Here is a 19335-nt window from a genome sequence, read left to right on the forward strand (position 1 = left end):
CCAGTCTTCTTTCTACTCCTCTGCCCCCTCCCATTTCCTCCTCCTTGCCTCATGCTGACTGTAACCAGCCTCTTGTAGGTCCCTTTAAATGGGTCATGCAAAACCACACAACCCAAATGACAATGTTTGTTTGTTTTATATTTTTTGTTATGATGCAAGAATAATTAAACTGTACAACTTTGATGTGTGCAGTTGTGTGTTTGCTCTGTAGGTGCAGTTTACAGTAGTAGTGCAGTCTCATGGATGATGACAGCACAACCTGGCACTAGCCCAGGACCTCCATCTTTATTCAAGGGTATTAGTGGTGTCCCTTGGCTAGCTGTAATGGACCAAAGCTGCTGTGCACTTCAACTCAAACTACATCTCTTTTTTCACATTGGCCTCAGATATGACCCTGAAGTATCCTCTTTGAATGATTCAGAAAAGTGATCTTTTCAGAATTAAAGTGTTATGTAATGCTGGGAATGCCTAGGAATAGAAGTTATTCACTTCCACCCACATATTAAGAATTATTCAATGTGACTTAGAATGTAATATTTGTTTACTAACCTAGTAATGACTTGTACATCTAGGTAGTTTTAACTGCAGCAATTCAGAGTAAATACCTTGCTCAAGGGTATTTCATAGGGACTAGGGATTCATACGAAGGTCCTACGAGTGGAAAGTCCTGGCTGACAACTAAAATTTACACTCACTAGCTACTTTATTAGGTACACCTTGCTGTAGACATAGTTTGTCTTCACAGTTAGTCAGTTAGGAGGGTGCAGTAGCATGGAGAGTTTGGCCAGTGCCCGCTGTGTGATGGGTCTACGGTTTGAGCCCTGCTTGGGGTGCCTTGCGACAATTGGTGTCTCGTCCAGGGTGTGTCCCCTCCCCCCTCGGCCTTGCGCCCTGTGTTGCCGGGTGGGCTCCGGCTCGCCGCGACCCCACTCAGGACAAGTGGTTGTAGACATTGGTTGGTTAGTGAGTTAAGTGCTTGGGCTCAGTAGGTACAGCAAACAGGGTCAAGGGGTCCAGTTACTATCCAGATAAACATGACATGGAACAATGTGACCTGGAAAAATTGATTGTTGGTGCCAAACATGGTGGTTCCAGCATCTCAGAAGCAGCCACATTCCCAGAACATTTGCATGCTAGTCTCCAGAGTTTAAAAGTATTTCTGTGAACAAAAACTCAGATAATGACAGAGGTCAGGGGAGAATGGCCACACTTATTAAATCTAACAGGTAGGCCACAAGTGCAAAAATAAAAGCTCAGTACAATAGTGGTAGGCAGAAAGGCATCTCTGAAAACACAACCTGTTGGCTCCTGAAGCAGATTGGCTACAGTGGCAGAGGACCACACCAGGTTCCACACTTGTCAGTTAAGAATAACAAGAGAACAAGATGATGAATATAGATGGCCAAGAATGGATGGATGAAGACTGAAAAAACATCACTTAGTCTGACAAATCTGTTTTTATTGTGATGTTTTGATAGTAGGGTTAGAATTTGGCATCAGCATGAATCCATGAATCCACTGGGCCTGGTGTCAATGGTACATGCTTGTGGTGGTGGTAGTAGGATGGTAAACGGAAGGCTTTTCTGGTAAACGCTAAGTTTTTTTTAGTAACAACTGAGCATTGTTTGAATGCCAAAGACACCAAAACATTGTAGACCAGGTCCATCCCTTCAAGGGCAGTCTAGCCTTTCTCAGATTGATACTTCCAGCAGGGTAATGTGCTTTGTCACAACTGGTTCCACAAACATACCAGTGTCTTTACTCCAGTGGTTTACGCTGCCCCCACCTCTCAAGCCATTACAGCATCTTTGGGATGAAGAGGAACATAAAACAGAATGAGCGCGCTGTCAAAAAATCTGCAGAAACTGCAAAAACAACATGGAGCAAGAACAAAAAAAAAAAGGGATCCCACCTGGTACTAGCTAAGTGTACCTAATAAATTGGCATGTGTGTATTACGTTGTATAGTTTTATGTCAAATTCATAAGAAAATGCTCCTATCTAACCCCATCAATCAGCAAACAGCTGGAGGATGTCAGCAGGAATAACACCGCAAGGCGGCAACTGTGGACCTCTAAGCAAAATGGTTTCGGAATTTTGGGGGATGTTAACGACACTCATTTCAATCAAAGCGATACCGCCATCTGTTGAAAGGAGCGCGACCCAAGCTGTTAAGTATCTCGAAAGGAGTGTTGGCTTCGCAGGCAACACGCGATCAAGGCGAGTCCAACACGTCAGTGAAAATCCCCCAATAGTTGGCGACCAAACCGCGTAGTTTGGTTGTCTCGTACAGTTTACGGCGGTTCGTAACCGCCATCTTGGATCGAGGAGGATTTAAACCCCCCCCCCCTCCCGAAAAGGAAAGAAAAGAAACTGCTATAGCTTTTTTTTTTTTTTTTTTTTGGTGGCATTTCACTGATTTTGCTGCAGGTGATGAAAAAACTAACGGAAAAGTCGAGGCCGTGAAAACGCGTCGTCGGCAAACTCGCATTAAAGTCGTCCTAAGATTGGGGAAATTCCTTCCAGATACCCGAGGAGTTGTTTGTGTGCAGTTCGGACACATGGCCTCGTCTAATCCAGGTACAGTGAACCGAACTTTCGTGTAGCGACTCGCTCTTTTTGCCTCAGCCGCGCTTTCTCGTGTGTCGCGGGTTTTTCGTGCGCCAGGCTGCGACAATGTCACTGACGGCCTGCATTGAGGCAGCCGACGACACTCGGGACGGTAGCTAGTAGTATTAGTACTAGTAGCAGTCGAGACCAACCGTCAAAACGATACTAACTTCATTTCCCAGGTGTCAGACGATCATTAATGGCGACTAACGACTGGTTACCAGTCCAGCCTCCCGCGGTCAGCGCTCATTATGGGCTCTGCTCGACAGTCCACACTTCGCTCCAGCAGTTTAGCGGCTAGCCCAGACTTGAGCGTTAATTACGTCAGCGGGCGATAAACCTGACGGATCGGGCAAATTATCATCATGCGCTCCAGTTCACTTCATTTGCACTTTTTTTACGCTGTTCTTACACTTTGGATCTCGTCGCAATTCGTTCCTGAAAAACTGAGTTAAAACGGCGCAGAGAGAGAGTGTCATCATCTGGTGTGATTCCTGTTATGGACGTGTGCGCCTCTTGTTTTGACCTTCTGCAGCGAATGGTGGTGTGTTACGAATGCAATAAAATGCAATGAATGTAATAAAAATTGTGGTGAAACGGGAGGTGGTTGCGGTGTGGCTTGTCACTGATCTCCGCAGCGGCTGCACGCGCCTGTCAGTCAGAACCAACGAAGTTTCGCAGCGGATGTTTCTTCCTCCTTTGATCATTGTTGGGGGGGGAACCGGATCGCGCGATCAGTTGCGGGAAGCGCGGAGGTTGTGCAAGCGCGCGTGTCCGCGCCTGTTGGGCAACGTAGCGCCAGGCGCACTGGCGCGCTGTGTGGCGGTGCGACGGCGGTCCGGCCACGACACTCGCTACTGTGGGAGTCATCGGGGAGGACAGTGCAGTGGACCAGTGTGCGTGAGGGTTTTGTGCCTTTTTCCTGTATGTGTGGCCTTCCAGTTTTCTTCATAAGCAAGCATGATGAAGACAATGTCAGTGTGAAGACTGACACTCGACTCCTTCACTTCTTTTAAGGAACATTCCTTTAACTAGTTGTATAGATGGGTATTATTTATCTGACACTTCTCTCCAAAGCAACTTGCAGTTTTACGCTCCTTAGTTATTTGGTGGGGGGCGTGGTTGCGCAGTGGATTGGATCAGCTCCTGTTCTCCGGTGGGTCTGGGGTTCGAGTCCCTCTTGGGGTGTCTTGCGACAGACTGGCGTCCCGTCCTGGGTGTGTCCCCTCCCCTTCGGCCTTACGCCCTGTGTTGCCGGTAGGCTCCGGCTCCCCGCGACCCCGTATGGGACAAGCGGTTCAGACAATGTGTGTGTAGTTATCAGAATCAGAACGAGCTTTATTGCCAAGTATGTTCACACATACAAGGAATTTGTCTTGGTGGCAGAAACTTCCACAGCACAGACAGTGACAGTGACAAGACAGATGAGAAGATAGAATATGTGAATGAAGGATAAAAAATATAAAGTACCCAATATACAAAAATAGTCACTAGACATTGTATGTATGTACAGGTATGTTCTATACAAATGCAAGGGCATGTGAATAAGACATATGATGTGATAAAGATATAAATAGCGTTGTGTATTGCACTGATTTACTCTCTAGGGGGGATTTAGCTGTTCATGAGGTAGATGGCCTGAGGAAAGAAACTTTTCTTGTGCCTGGCTGTCCTGGTGCTCTGTAGAAGGTTCAAAGAGGAAGTGGCCTGGATGTGAGGGGTCTAGAATGATTTTGCTAGCCCTTTTACTGACTCTGGACGAGTGCAGTTCTTGGAGAGCTGGTGGGGGGGTGTGCCGATGATTCTTCCGATGATTCTCAGTCCATTATTTAGTCTCTTAGTACAGATGGAGAGTTTCCGGGTGAGTACCTTGCTCAGGGGTACTAGAGCAAGCGGTGAGATTCAAACCTACAACCTCCAGGCCAAAGGACAGCAGCTGTAACCACTAGGCTACCTGCTGCTCTGGCGATACGCTGCTGTGTGGTGCCACTTACCATAGAACCTGAAATATTCTGTTCATTATTCACCTGTGCGTCAGTGAATTGTTTCGTGTCAGACGTTTTTGTTATTTTAGGATTTGTGTCCTGGTTACATTTTGAAATAAGTTCTGATTGTCAAGAAAGATGTGAAATATCTTTGCACAAGTTTGTTGACTTGATTAAGTGTTTACTTGTGTAAAGACAATCCAAAATGTCTGATCCTGGTCAAATCAAATTTATGTGATACAGTAGTGGCACACAATCCCATGGACAGCTTTTTCTTTCTAATCCATAAATGATCATGATGGGGTAATTATAACAGATTTGAGTTAAGGTACATCTCATCATATCAATACTGTATTATTGGGTTTATACTGCAGTAGCAAATGTAATGAAAGTTTGTTCAGCTATATGAAGGGCTCATTCTGTTTTTATCAGCTGCAGATATGACAGATATGACAGACGTACCATCTCTCACCATGGGAAATGCTTCTGGTAACCAGGCGGGCAGTGGAACAGCAGTCCAGAAAGGGACCAAGAGACGCACTAGGTAAGTTAACAGGAAAGATGTCAGAAGCATCCAGTTGATGACTATGCAAAATGTTACAAGACTTGAGTTGTCATTTCTGAGAGTAGGAATTGTTTTTAGTTCTTGGATTTTTGAAATTCCCTCAAAGTATCCTGTAAATGACTTGCAGAATATTAATACGAACAGTTGTTGCCCGGTTAGCATGAGGGTTAGGGACCAAAGCGCTGCCGGTGACTGCATTTGCTTGCTAACCGTGTTATTGGGTTAAATGCCACTGAAGTCCTATGACTGTTAGTGTTTCAGTTAAATAGTTGGGAAGTTGCAGTGTCTCGTTATTTCAACAAATTTACAAAAATATAAAACATCACACATTTAAAAATGGGCACCAGAGTTGCAAAACTAAAAATCTGTGGCATGGAGGAGTGTGGCAGTGACCACCTTCTGGATTATTGGCAGCATCTAACCCACGTCTCTTAATTATAACATTTGGCAGACTGGCGGAGCATGAAAATTGTTGCATTGTGGAGTCAGGACTGGTGTCGATATTGTTGTTTTTCATAAAAGCTTCTGGTTTCTTGTGTTTTTAATAACACTTGTACTGTCTCATGCCTCCTCACTCCCTGAACTTGGTATGTCTGGCATGCCACAATATTTTAAAATGATTAATAATTTCTTGTCTGTGATGTCATGTTTCGGAACATAGACAATACACTTTAGCATTAATTATAAATTATAGAATGTGTATGTTTATACAATTAATTTCACTACATTTTTATTTGCCCCTACCAAAAGTACAGAAAACTGGAAAGCCTTAACTAATTTACAATATATATCTTAAGATTACGTACTGTTTATTTTAAGTGTGCATCTACAAATAATATTTATATGTATTCATGCACCTATGAGCAATGCCTGTACACAAGCTGCAGAGGTGTATAATGTTGGTATGTTTTCATGTTTTGTCAAAGACTTTACTTTTAGTGGAAATGTGCTTATGAATGCAGTACATAAGGTAAACATGGTCCAAAAAAACGGCACACTTTTACAACTGTGCCACCTTTAACTGTGTGTGGCCTTAACCGGGCAGTGACTAATACTTGAGTACTAAGCAGTACCCACAATACAAGGGCTTGCCAAGAGGTGCTCAAAATATCTGAGTAGAGGTCAGTTTTGTGTGTGTGTGTGTGTGTGTGTGTGTGTGTGTGTGTGTGTGTGTGTTTTCAGCTAGCTCAAATTTCTGTATTTTCAACCTGGGTCGCATTTGCCTAGAATAATACGAACTCCTTTCTGTCCCTCACAGCCCTGACTTTGATGAAGATGAAGGAAATAAACTCTTCAGGTGACCCCAGAAACATTCTTTTTGCCCACTTATGTTTTTTTTTCTTTTAGGGAAAACTGTTAATTTGTCTTTGGGGAGCGTGGTGGTGCAGTGGGTTGGACCGGGTCCTGCTCTCTGGTGGGTCTGGGGTTCGAGTCCCACTTGGGGTGCCTTGCGATGTACTGGCGTCCTGTCCTGGGTGTGTCCCCTCCCCCTGTAGCCTTACGCCCGGAGTTGCCGGGTTAGGCTCCGGTTCCCTGTATGGGACAAGCGGTTCGGAAAGTGTGTGTAATTTGTGCTTTATTTTTTTGCCATTTCCAACATTTGTAATATTTAAAATGTAGTTTTTTGACTATCCATCCCTTGTGTGAGAAATAGCCAGTGTTCTTCTTCTCTCACTGTTGTTCTGCTCACTTTTAGATGTGATGACGACACTGGAGGCTCCAATGACAAAGAGCGCTTTGCCAGGTATGTAGAGGAAAGAGGCAGGGTGGTAAGATGAAGGAACACGCATGTTCCAGAACAGGGTGAGGAAGCAAGATATCGCGGAAAATGTCTAAAAGTGTGAAGAAAGCAGAGTGTGTGTCTGTTTGTACATGTAGACCAGAGCAGGCAAATGTTCCTTTGCTTTGAGCTCCTCGCTCTCTGGTACAGCAAGCGGCATCACACTCCTCTGCTATTCACCTGTCGGTTATTGAAAGGGAGGTGTTTGCTGCTTTGACTGCATCAAGGTGAAATTGGATAGCCCCTTAGATGAAGACAATGGACTAACAGGAAACATATTTTCTAGGGCAAGTCTGGTGTCTACTGTGGGCTAGATAACTTTTCCTGTACAAGTGCATACTTGGTGACTTGAATTAAGCATACTGCTTAATTCAAATAAGTTTGGTCAACTGAGGGTAAGGTCACACAAGCCTGCTCAACTCGGTCTCAATTTTAAATGTTTCCTTGAAGTTTGCATGTTTCCTGTAAGTCTCAAAATTAATTTTAAATTCTATCATGAACAGGAAGTTGTGTGTGTGTGTGTGTGTGTGTGTGTGTGTGTGTGTGTGTGTGTGTGTGTGTGTGTGTGTGTGTGTGTTTTTTTTTTTTTTTTTTTTTCCCCCCCCTCCCCCAGAAGTCTTGAACTGCTTCTCTCTTTTTTCCTGCTATCTCTCCAGGACCTTTGAAGAAACATTTCTTTCTCTACCACTCACACGTTCACAATTTCTCTTTAAACAATGGGTTTTTTCTTTGACTGTAGCTCATTGATCATTAATTTAATTTTGTGTGTGTTCATCTTTCCCCTTTCTCTTCTGCTTTGACCCTCTCTCCCTCCCCTACTGTTTATATTTGTGTTCCTCTATCTTCCTGCCCATGACCCCATACTGGGCTTGCATTTTTCTGTCATCCTCCAATCCTGCTTCCTGCTTCCTTTTGTCTACCCTTCTTCCTCTTTGTCTTTACCCCAATTGTTGGGGTGTGCTCTTCACTCATCCCAGAGAAAACCATAGTGAGATTGAGCGCCGTCGACGCAACAAGATGACGGCTTACATCACAGAGCTGTCCGACATGGTGCCCTCATGCAGTGCCCTGGCTCGCAAGCCTGACAAGCTGACCATCCTGCGCATGGCTGTCTCCCACATGAAGACCCTGCGCGGCAATGGGAATACTGGGCCAGATGGCAGTTACAAACCCTCCTTCCTTACTGATCAGGTGAAGGGAAAACACACACACACACACATTTTCAGAACCGCTTGTCCCATACGGGGTCGTGGGGAACCGGAGCCTACCCGGCAACACAGGGCGTAAGGCCGGAGGGGGAGGGGACACACCCAGGACGGGACGCCAGTCCGTCGCAAGGCACCCCAAGTGGGACTCGAACCCCAGACCCACTGGAGAGCAGGACCTGGTCCAACCCACCATGCCTGAAGGGAAAACCTCTTGTTGAATACGTTGTTGCAAGGCACCTTCCATCACACATTCAGTGTGGAATAAACATACTCTGATTTTATTGCCTTCAGGAGCTGAAGCACCTTATCCTAGAAGCAGCGGATGGCTTCCTCTTCGTAGTGTCATGCGAGTCCGGACGAGTAGTCTACGTGTCAGACTCGGTTACCCCGGTCCTGAACCAGGCCCAGTCAGAGTGGTTAGGCAGCTCCCTGTATGACCAGCTGCACCCTGATGACACTGACAAGCTGAGGGAGCAGTTGTCCACCACTGAGGGCAACACTGGTGGTGAGTGGCCCCACGTGTGTCTGGCTGCTGCTGCCTGTGTTTGTATTGTCCTTTGGCACTTCCCCCCCGCCACGGCTTTAAAAAGATGCTATGGGTCAAGCTGGTCTTATCTGTTCTCCTCTTACTCCCCTCCTTATCTCACGTAGTTTCTTTTCATCGCTCTCCCATATAGTGTCCTGTACAACTTCTCTTCTTCACAATTGCTGTCCTTTATTCCTTCTTCACTTTTAAATCCCCCTTCTGTTAACTGAAAATAACTAGAACACGAGTCATGCATTGTCTTCCCTCAGGCCGTATGCTGGATCTGAAGACGGGAACAGTGAAGAAGGAGAGTCAGCAGTCCTCCGTCAGAATGTGCATGGGGTCTCGCAGGTCGTTCATCTGCAGGATGAGGTGCGTAACATCAGGGCAAATTGACTATCAACTTTTCAATTTCCAGCCAGTGTTAGTGCCAGGTGACCTTTGTATCTGGATTTGGTCAGTCCTTGCTAGGATTATCACCTTTGTCAAAATTTCATCATCAGTCTGTGTGGTTTTGCAGAAGTTCTGCATTGTATGTTAAAATATATGCTTTTGTTATTAATGTTAATAGAAGGTGTACCTTTTCATTTACATTTGAATTTATTTAGGTTGTCGGTGACAAATGTGCTTGTGTCCAGTGTTTTTTGCACTGTCAGTTTAAAAGTCAAACCAAATTTTATGTGTGATGATAAACTCTATTAAATCAAGGTATGCTTGTATTAAGCCTTCATTGATCGTGACTTACTTGTAAAACTGTGGATTAATGAACAGAAAATTATGGACAGCTCTCAGCTCCCATTTGTCAAGGAGCTTGAGTGTCAACATAATTAAATGAGTGGGTAGAAATGGTTACTAGCTAGAAAAAAACATCTCACTTTTAACTGTATGTGGACAACTTCATCAATAATGAAAGTAGAACATTGTAGCTGTTGGCTGTTACCTTCTACCTTAAAATAACTCTTAAACAATGCTGATATTATGCAATAGTACAAACAGCTCATTTGTCACAGTTCACATCAAAATAAGTATTTAGGGATTGTGTGGGGGAAAAAAAAAATAGAGAACTTCTGATGCTAACTTACACTACCTGTTGCAAAAAAAAAATTGTGTAGTTGACACAAAAAAAAAAATCCTTTTGTTCATATTGAAGAACAGAAGTGCCCCCCACCCCGTTTTCTTTCACTAACGGATGTACCTCTGAGCTGGTCAGTCATGTAGAGTTTTCTTTTTATTGAACCATCTGTGTCATCTAACAGCTGGAGTTATAACTAGTAACATAAAGTTTAAATGTCCTATCAATATCTTTAGTTTTTTTTTTTTTTTTTTGAGTAACATTTTGATCAAATGTGATAGTCCTAAGTACTAGGGCTGTCCCTTTTGACTCAGGTTTTATCTGGTAGCTTTTTATAAAGTTGATATCTTTTTTTTTTTTTTTGTTTTGGCAGGTAGTTACATGGATTCATAAGCAGTTCAGAACTGATTATGTACTGCGCAGTGTGAGAATGTTAATCAAGTGTCTTACACCTCCGTGTACAGGTGTGGGGTGACTCCAGTGGAGCCCTCATCCATGAACAGACTCAGTTACATGAGGAACCGCAGCAGGTAAGTTTACATGGGAGAGACCCCACACAGAGATGTACACGCACTGAAGAAATGGTGCTTGATGGTCTGTCTGTCTGTCTGTCTCCAGGAGCGGACTGGGCCCAGTGAAGGATGGGGAGCCACAGTATGCCGTAGTCCATTGTACAGGCTACATCAAGTCCTGGCCACCTGCAGGTAAAACAGTCCATCTGGTCAACAGACATTTTCACCACTTTAGGTCTCCTCTGTCTTAGTATCCTGATACTGATTGATTGGTTTTAAAGATAGTTGTGTGTGTTTTTTCCTTTTCTTTCTTTTTCTTCTTCCCTAGGTGTGTCTCTGTCAGACGAAGAGACAGACAACAGCCAAGGAAGCCGCTTCTGTCTGGTTGCAATTGGCAGGTTACAGGTACTTTCTAGATTTGTCATGGATGTTTTAATACTGTTCAGACCTCAGATCTTGATTCCCCCAATGCTCTTGACATGTCAATGCTAAATTTGTGTATAGAAATATTTTTGTACAAGCTTACATACGAATGTATATGCTGTGTTTCTTTGTTTACTTTCCCCTTCTTGTATGGGTTTTTCCCCAATCTAGGTTACCTGCTCCCCTGGTAACAAGGATATGGACAGCTTCAACATTCCTGTGGAATTCATCTCTCGTCACAACTGCCATGGTGTTTTCACTTTTGTGGACCACCGCTGTTTCGCCACAGTTGGCTACCAGCCACAGGTAGACTCTGCATACCTGGGCAGCACACAATGGCAACTGGTGCCACTGTTTGGCAGTGTACAGCTGACTGAAACATGCTTGTTAGTCTTTCTGTTTATGTCCTGCTGTACTCGGTATACCCTCTGTGCCCAGGAGCTGCTGGGGAAGGAAATCTTCGAACTGGCACACCCAGAGGACCAGGGTCTGTTGAGAGACAGCTTCCAGCAGGTGTGTCTGCCCAACATTCTTCATTTGTTCAGTCTTTTATGGATCCCATGGCGGTGCATCATGTGTAGCTGCTGAAGTGTGTGTTGTGTTTTTTTTTTTTTTTTTTTTTTTTTTTTTTTTTTAAAAAGATTCATGATGTTTAAGAACAGACAGTTTTAGGGATACATAATGAGACTTGTGTAAACGTAAGCTTGTGTTTTTATATATATTTAAGAAGAAAAAAAAAAACCTGAAGGTAGGTTACAGAAAATTTACATTTAACACTGCTGCCACTGTGGGGTGGTATGGGTCAGATATAAAACAAGGTTTTGTAATATGTCAGGTGTTATTCACCTGAGGTTGTAGTTACCTAATTTTAAGACCTGCTAAGAACTGATTTTTTTTTTAATTTTTTTTTTTTTTTTTTTTTTAATGTCCTGATACGTAAAACCATAGAATTCAGAGGGTGTACTTTCTGTGTGTGTGTGTGTGTTTGCTTAAAGTGCATTCAGGAAGACGTGGTAGCACAGGGGCTAGTGCTACTGTCTTGCAGCCACTACACAGTGCAAGAGAACCCAAGTTTGATCCCCACTCAGTCTGTGTGGAATTCACATGTTCTCGACATTTTCTTGTGGGTTTGCTCCCACGGCCCAAAGACATCTGTTGGGCGCCACTATAGCCTGAATGAATTCCCCCATGCGGAAAGTATTATTAACATTTATTTATTTATGCACCAATGTACTGTCTTTTAGTCCTTATTTATATTACTGTAAATTCTAAAATATTTTAAAATCTACAATACTATGTACCATTAATACTGTAATTACATTTTTGTGCTTATGAAATGAACTAATAAAAATAACATTTTAAACATGTACACTGACATTGGGGGGGAAAAAAAAACATAACTTATGAGCTATTAATGGATGGGGTCGATCCTGACTTGTGTAAATTTCAACTTATGTAAATGTTTCCATAATGGAACCCTTATAAGTTTGAAACTGTCTGTACTTCATTTTTTCTGTGTTGTTTATCCCCTCTGGCTTAAATTTATTAATTTAGCAGATGCTTTTCTCCAAACTGACATACATCTCAGCAATACAAAAAGGGCTAATTTTTAAAACAAAGTAGTTAATCCCCATGTTTCTGATTAGTCTGCCTTGTTTCCATATATCTTTTTTCCGATATCCCTATTTCTGTGATCCTCATAGAGGCACTAAGCCATACATTTGTGTGTTTTGTACTTCATTTGCAGTTTGTGCTAGTCTTTCATAACCTCTGTGTTCACCATTCTCCTTCTTGGCCTCAGGTAGTAAAGCTCAAGGGACAAGTGCTGTCCGTCATGTTTCGGTTCCGGTCAAAGTCTCGCGAATGGATCTGGATGCGCACCAGCTCTTTCACCTTCCAGAACCCATTCTCTGAGGAGATAGAGTACATCATCTGCACAAATACCAATGTCAGGTGAGTTGAAAATTCAGACAGAACATTACCAATCTCCTGTTTATGAATTTGTTTCCCTTTTCCATGGGCCTGGTACAGGTTTTCCTGTGTTACTGAGATCGAATGAATAAAGAGGTACAGAAAAGACTGTTTTATTCCATCTCCTTTTAGGCACTGCTGTGCTGGGTTATCTGTATGTTTTTGTTTTTATGTACAAGTGGATATTTAATTCTCCCCATTTCAGAAATGTTACTCTGACCAGTCTTTTTTCTGCCCCCCCCCAATATCCCTGCCTCACTCTTGTTGTGTGGCAGTAGACCTCCACCTCAAGACTCCCTCACTCCCCTCTCCTCCCCGGGCATGGCACTGCCCCCCTCGCAGGGGCAGAACAGCCCTAACTGTCCCCTGGCTATGAGCCCGGGGCAAGTAACATCCAGGTGAGATCAGGCAGTCCTGGCATTGGGCACCAGCTACTGGGACTCTGCAATTTCTTTAGCCTCCATTGCTCATGCTGTCCTTTTTATTTATTTATTTTTTTTTCTCTCTCATTTTGGGTGACCCCCCCCCAAAAAAAAATAACCAGCTTCCTTCATACCTCTAAGGTTTCAAGCATGTAGACAGGGGAGCTTGGATGCCTGTCTGGCCCCTCTTCTACCTCTGGTGTCGCTGGTGATGGGATGAGTGCTGTAGACAGGGGTTTGTGGTTCACCCTAAGGGGTTGACATTAGTCTCTGGGCAGGTGCACTTACTCCAGTTGTCTTATGCTTCCTTGTCCCCACCTCTCTTACACCCCACAGGCAGCTCCAACAGCAACAGGCAGAGGGGAGTGCCAAACGAGATGGCTTCTATGAACCAAGCCAGGTGACCCTGCCACAGGTGGGAAAAGGAATTCTTTTTTTTTTTTTTTTTTTTTTTTTTTTTTTTTTTTTTTTTTTATATTATAAAAAAAAATCCTTCTCCTCTCTGTGTATAATGTGTCTTTGGCTTTGAACTATTCTGTTGTATCGTATCATGTAGATGAGCTATGGGTCATTCCTCTCATTATTTTGTCGTATCCTGCTCTCCAGGTGCCAGCCCAGGCTGTGACAGCTGCAGGACCAGACCACAATAAATCCATCGATAAGGGGGAGCTTTATACACCAGACAGAGATGCACACTACCCTGAAGTCTTCGCAGGTATTGTTTTGCAATGGAACTCCTTGGGCATTGTCCAGTATGCATGACAGAGCCCTAGTGTGGTTAATTTCTTTTGTCTGGTGATAAACCAAACTAGGTGCTGGGAAATTTAAAGGCAGCACCCTGGTAGATAATTTAGTCAATTCAATTAGATAACTGAATTGACACAAACTAAACAGACGTAAAACTTGGAAAAAACAAAAGGACAAAAAAACAGAATAAATAAAAATGTAATCTGTTGTCTTTACTTTTAAATGGGGCAGCTGGTAGTTTAGTGATTAGACCTGCTGCCTTTGGACCCAAAGGTCACAGGTTCGAGTGTCATCTCCAGCTGTAGTACCCTTGAGTGAGATACTTGTTGTAAATTGCTCCAGTAAAAAAACTACCCAGCTGTATCAATGGGTAGATAACTGTAAGTCGCTTTGGAGAAAAGAATAAGCTAAATTGATGATCACTGCTCACATTTACAATTATTAAGTTAACAAGAATATGCATGACCTGAATAAGCTCTTTTTGGAACAGTAACACACATTTTTTCTCCACTGTGCCCAGCTGACCAGCCCAAGGTCCTCTCAACCAGTTCTGCTCAGCAGATTTACACCCCCGGAAACTCAAACTCATATGCAACTACACGCGCAAGTGACTCTTTCAGGTATTGAATGAAGCTGTGCTTGATGTGAATGCGTCAGAATGTGAATACAAGAAACTATGTATGGATTATGTGTGACATTTAAAGAAAATTAGTTTTGCAAAAATGTCAGAGTTCAAGAATGGAGCTGAGGACTATTATTATGGCATTATCTTATGCAGCTGCATTATAGCTGAGACTTCTGAACTCCATCTGTATTTGTTGCCATTGTTTGTTGTGGATGCTGAGTTCAGATCAAGTGCAGAGATGGAATCAGATCAGCAAGGATTAACCCACTTAGACTAACTTTTGTAAATGTCTTAGAATTCTCCTAAAGGATAATTGGTAAGGACTTTTTTCTTTAGAATTTGTCAGCAAATTTGACAAAGGGATTATCCTAAATGATGACATACTTTAACAGGGATAATAGGTCTATAAATTGTAATGCTGAGCAATGAATCGGTGTGCTTTGTGACACTAGGTCCATGGGAATGACCCAGCATTTAGTGCAGCCCTCACCATCAGCTGGGCAGATGCTGGCCCAGATCTCTCGGCAAAATGCCCCCAACCCTAGTTGCCCTTCTGGAGTTGCCCCCAGTAATAACAGTCCTGTTCAGGCCCAGGCTGGGGTGACGGGAGGGACAGGTGCATGGTCAGGAGTCAGACCACCATTCAGCACACAGGTTAGTAGTGACATTAGAATTTTTTTTTTTATTTTTATTTTTAAAAATCAACTTTATAGGCTGTATAAAATGCATTAGTTTAGCCTTTCATTATGTCAAGTATGGAAATCCTGGTTTTTATCATAAACCAGAAGAGTCATATGAGTAAGAATATTGGATAGGCTTGAATTGAAGAGGTGCTGGAAGCTACAGTATGAGTGCGTCAAAAAACATGATTTATATTGATTCTTTTATTTGTTTGATCTAGTGTATAAAATAATCCTAATATGGCTATTGTTTTATAAATGAAATAAACAGAATAAGCCCATTTCAAATTTGTAACTATTGTGCAGTTAGTTTGAAATGGATCAGGCTTGGTTTAAATATTAAAATATTTTTATGTTGTTGGTTCTAAGAAATCAAATTACAGGCCATAAGATTCCCATGGAAAACATCACAGTAGTATATCCCATTGTTCTAATGGTTCTCTTGTTATTATATTGATATGCCAGGTTAGCCCACAGTCAGGAAAGATTCAGCCTCCCCAGTTTGCATTGGGTGGGTTTCCACCGGCGGCTTCCTCCTCCTTTAATGCAGTACCGAACACTGCTGCCCCAACCCCATCAAGCAGCACAAACTTCCCCCCTCTCAACTCTTGCACTAACCCTTCGGGCAACAGTTATGGTAAGTAGGTAATGGTAATAATTTGTAAAATGTAAATACACTGGTTCCTCATGTTGTAAACAGTGAAGTTACAAATTTTGAAGGTATAACAAGATATAATAAGGTGTTTTGTATATGCTCAGCTGATGAAAATCAGTAAAATGCAAAGTAAGGGTGTGGCGCTGTATCAATTGAACTCACTTCCACAGTGGTTACAGACTGTTGTCAGCCAGTGCTGTGATAAATAATGAAGATGGTGAACATTACATGGTTATGGAATAATTTGGTCACCAGTTGTCACAGAATAGGACTTTGTGGTGACAACATTTTTTTTCAGTAATTATAAATTGATTTTAATGTGACTTGAAGTGAATTGAACCCTTTGGAATTATCAGGATTTATTGAACAAATTGTTGAAACACTCTGATTAATAAGATGGGGAAAATTATGTGAACCCTTACACTTAGTAAATAGTAATACTTCCTTTATTGGTAATAGCTTCAACCAAATGCTTTCTGTAGCTGCTGATTTAGACCTGTTCAATTGTTAGGAAATATGTTGACCCATGGCTCTGTACAAAACTGTTCTAATTCAGTGAGACTTCCCAAAAATATACATGAATGGCTTGCTTGAGATCATGCCACAACGTTTCAGTGACACTGAGATTAGGACTCTAACTTTTCAATTTTAAAAGAGCAAAATTTTTAAACATTATTTTAAAACGCACTTCTGTATGAATCACTCCATTGTTGATTACTCCTGTGTTTTTGATCATTATCATGTTCCATGACCCAGTTTCTTTAGAATTTTACATCAGACAAATGCCCTGACATTCTGCTGTAGAATTTCCTGATACAACTTGGACTTAATGCCACTGAGGCCTTGACAGAGCAAAGCAGTATAACTCCTGCTACACTTAGTTTTAGTGCCCCCTCCCCCCCCCAACCCAACACTTTGTACATTTACCAAAAACTTGAACTTTTGTCTCATCTGTCAACAGAATATTGTTCTGATAGTGCTGCAGCACACCCATGTGGTATTTATGAAACCTGAGATTGGCAGCAGTTTTTATGAGAGTAGTGGTGACCTCATGAACAGCACTCTTTCAATGTTCTTCTAATGGTAGACTTACAAACATAGATGTTATCAAGGGTAAAAGATGGGTACAGGTCCTAAGCTGTCACCCTAGGGTTCTTTGGCACCTGTTTGAGGATTGGTTGCCCTTGCACTGACCTTACGATGTATACTCCTAGGCAGAGTAAGTAGTAAAGGTGCTGAATTTCATCTAGCTGTAAACAATCTGCCTGCTGTCTTTATAAAAAATTTTGAACTGACTGGAATACCTGACTCAAATTACCCTCTTTTCTAGATGTTGTTATCCTAGAAGTTCATACTCTTTCCATCAGTCACTTTGTCTAAACCATTTGTTCAGTAAAGATAGGGCACTGTTAAATTTTGTGTGTGTTAAATAAGACTGTCCGTTATGATATTGATGTTCAAATCACTTAGGAGCCATTAAGGAATCCATAAAATTTCATAGGGTTCCTAAAATACTTATCGCAACTACCTATATCTCAGATTTTTGTTGAAAATAAACTGAGGGATGCCTGTATCACTCTCAGCAGATGGAAACCAGTCAGCTCCTCAGTTCCCCTCTAGAGCTTCAGAGGCAGTGTGGCCTCAGTGGCAGAGCCAGGCACAAGCTCAAAGCACAGCAGAAACCCATCCTCACTCTCAGGCAAACCAGCCTGAGATGTTTCCCGTAAGTCATTGTTTACTTGCTGTTTCATTATTCTGTACAAACATGAAATGGGCTTTTGCTATATAATGGCCAAATGACTTGATTTCTGCACCCACTTTTCCACCCTCTAGGATGTTCTCTCTATACTGGATCAGTCGCCCAACTTCAACAGTGACGACTTTGCGGAGATCCCAATTTTTCCTCCGTTCAATGAGTGAAATGAGGTTGAATGTGTTCCCTCTTTCTCCGTATGTCTCTTACACTTTAAGGCCTTTGCTCTTTGTGTTTTCCAGCTTTTATTCAGTTTAAATTTGCACTACCAACCAGGGAGCTATTTGAGAGATTTTGTAGTATGAGAGAAATGAAAGAGAGCATTTGAGCTGAAGAATGAGAGGAATGATTGCAAAGGTGGAGGCAAGGATAGGAGAATAGCTGATTGTTCAGAGAGCTAAAATGGAGATTGCGTGCAAGAATGACAAATGGCCTACAGAGTGAAGACATGATTAGAGAAGTGGTTATAATAACTACACTGCCAGCTAGAACTGCCCAAAGCTGAAATGTGTGAGGTTGTAAAGATTTAGTACAGTTGCACCCCTTGCATATAAGATGGAAGCGTGGCTTCTGGTGTCAGCAGTGATGTGGAGGAAATTTTGAGGAAGCATAGTAGCACAACCTGGACACAATGTCCCACACAAAGGAGTGTAGGCACACTACAGCCGTATCAGCGTTAGCAGGGACATTTGCAAGCAGCTGATCCACTTTTGATTTTCCCCGTATAGTTATAAGACATATCTGGTGGTAGCAGATAATGTCCATAACTTTAAAACTGGCAGACTTAAGATTATTCGAGTCATTTTTCAAAAGTATGTTTTCCTCTTTGCGTGGTTTACAAATCCACCTAATTGTTGCCAATTCAAGTTGTCACACTACAACCAAGTGCTGAATTTGCTTGAGTTACTGCCAACTTAGCTCCACATGTAGTGTTAATATGCACAGCTGAGATTCTCCAAGCTCAGCACTTAATTCCCCCAAAGACTGCAATGCCATCGTTGTGTGGGTTCATGACACCATTAGCAGCAGTAGAAGTGAACGGTGCAATAATTACTGGAGATTGCCAGTACTTCTCACTCCTGAAACATGAATAAAACTAGACCCCTAATCCCACTGCAGCTTCTCAGGATACTGACCAGCAACCAATGAGCAACAAGAGGGCCTGAGCAAGCCCCTCCTTCCCTTTCCCCACATCCTCAGTCCATTGTCCTCCAGTCTCGTTCCATGATTATAGCACAATTGCACAAAAATCTGTTTAATGTGTGTTTGAATTGTGGGTGGAAATGTTACGTCACACATTTTATGAATCATTGGTTTCTTGTGATGAGCAGTTTCAACCTAGCAGTATTTTCAGTAACTGGTTTATACAAGGTTGGATTTGAAATTGTGAACAGTCAGTTGGGTCAATACAGGGTTTAAAAAAAAAAAAAAAAATCCTTAAAAACGCACAGATGCTCAGAATACCCATGTGCAAATATGTTTGGAAGCTTTTTAAATGTCATTTTAACTTTCTGTTTTTACTTTTCCTTCCCTCTTAGCACCAGCACTGTTTTCATAATTTGTGTGTGTGTGGGTTTTTTTTTAAATAAACTCCGAGTGAATTTTTTTTTTTTTTTTTTTTTTTTAACATTATGGAAAATGTTAAGCAATAAGCGGCAGGAATTAATTGTAAAGCCATTCATAATGTTAATGTTATGACTTATTTTGGTACAAGAGGTGACAGTTTTCTACCCATCTCTTCTGTGTAGCCCTGTCTAAGTACCTGGTGTAAGTCTTCTTGCTATTTCAGTCTAGAGGTACTC

General features: G+C 42.3%; 1 protein-coding gene across 8 annotated transcripts; it reads left to right on the forward strand.

Annotated features, from left to right (window-relative positions):
* Window positions 1-2277: 2277 nt before the first annotated feature.
* LOC108925152 (aryl hydrocarbon receptor nuclear translocator-like) lies at window positions 2278-18967 on the forward strand. Of its 8 annotated transcripts, none has more exons than XM_018736922.2 (21): window positions 2278-2579; window positions 5027-5138; window positions 6418-6456; window positions 6856-6903; window positions 7917-8130; window positions 8439-8652; window positions 8943-9045; window positions 10210-10275; window positions 10364-10449; window positions 10586-10662; window positions 10852-10986; window positions 11119-11193; window positions 12482-12633; window positions 12927-13049; window positions 13410-13488; window positions 13680-13788; window positions 14341-14440; window positions 14898-15099; window positions 15591-15762; window positions 17364-17503; window positions 17614-18967. In XM_018736922.2, the coding sequence occupies exons 1-21, from the start codon at window positions 2561-2563 to the stop codon at window positions 17698-17700; spliced, it is 2352 nt and encodes a 783-aa protein (XP_018592438.2). In that variant the 5' UTR covers window positions 2278-2560; the 3' UTR covers window positions 17701-18967. The 8 variants fall into 8 exon arrangements, with proteins under 8 accessions (XP_018592438.2, XP_018592456.2, XP_018592447.2 ...); XM_018736940.2 differs by having other exon boundaries at window positions 2476-2579; window positions 17367-17503; XM_018736931.2 differs by having other exon boundaries at window positions 2476-2579; window positions 12930-13049.
* Window positions 18968-19335: the final 368 nt, after the last annotated feature.

The sequence above is a fragment of the Scleropages formosus genome, chromosome 18, assembly GCF_900964775.1.
Source record: "Scleropages formosus chromosome 18, fSclFor1.1, whole genome shotgun sequence".
Lineage (NCBI taxonomy): Eukaryota > Metazoa > Chordata > Actinopteri > Osteoglossiformes > Osteoglossidae > Scleropages > Scleropages formosus.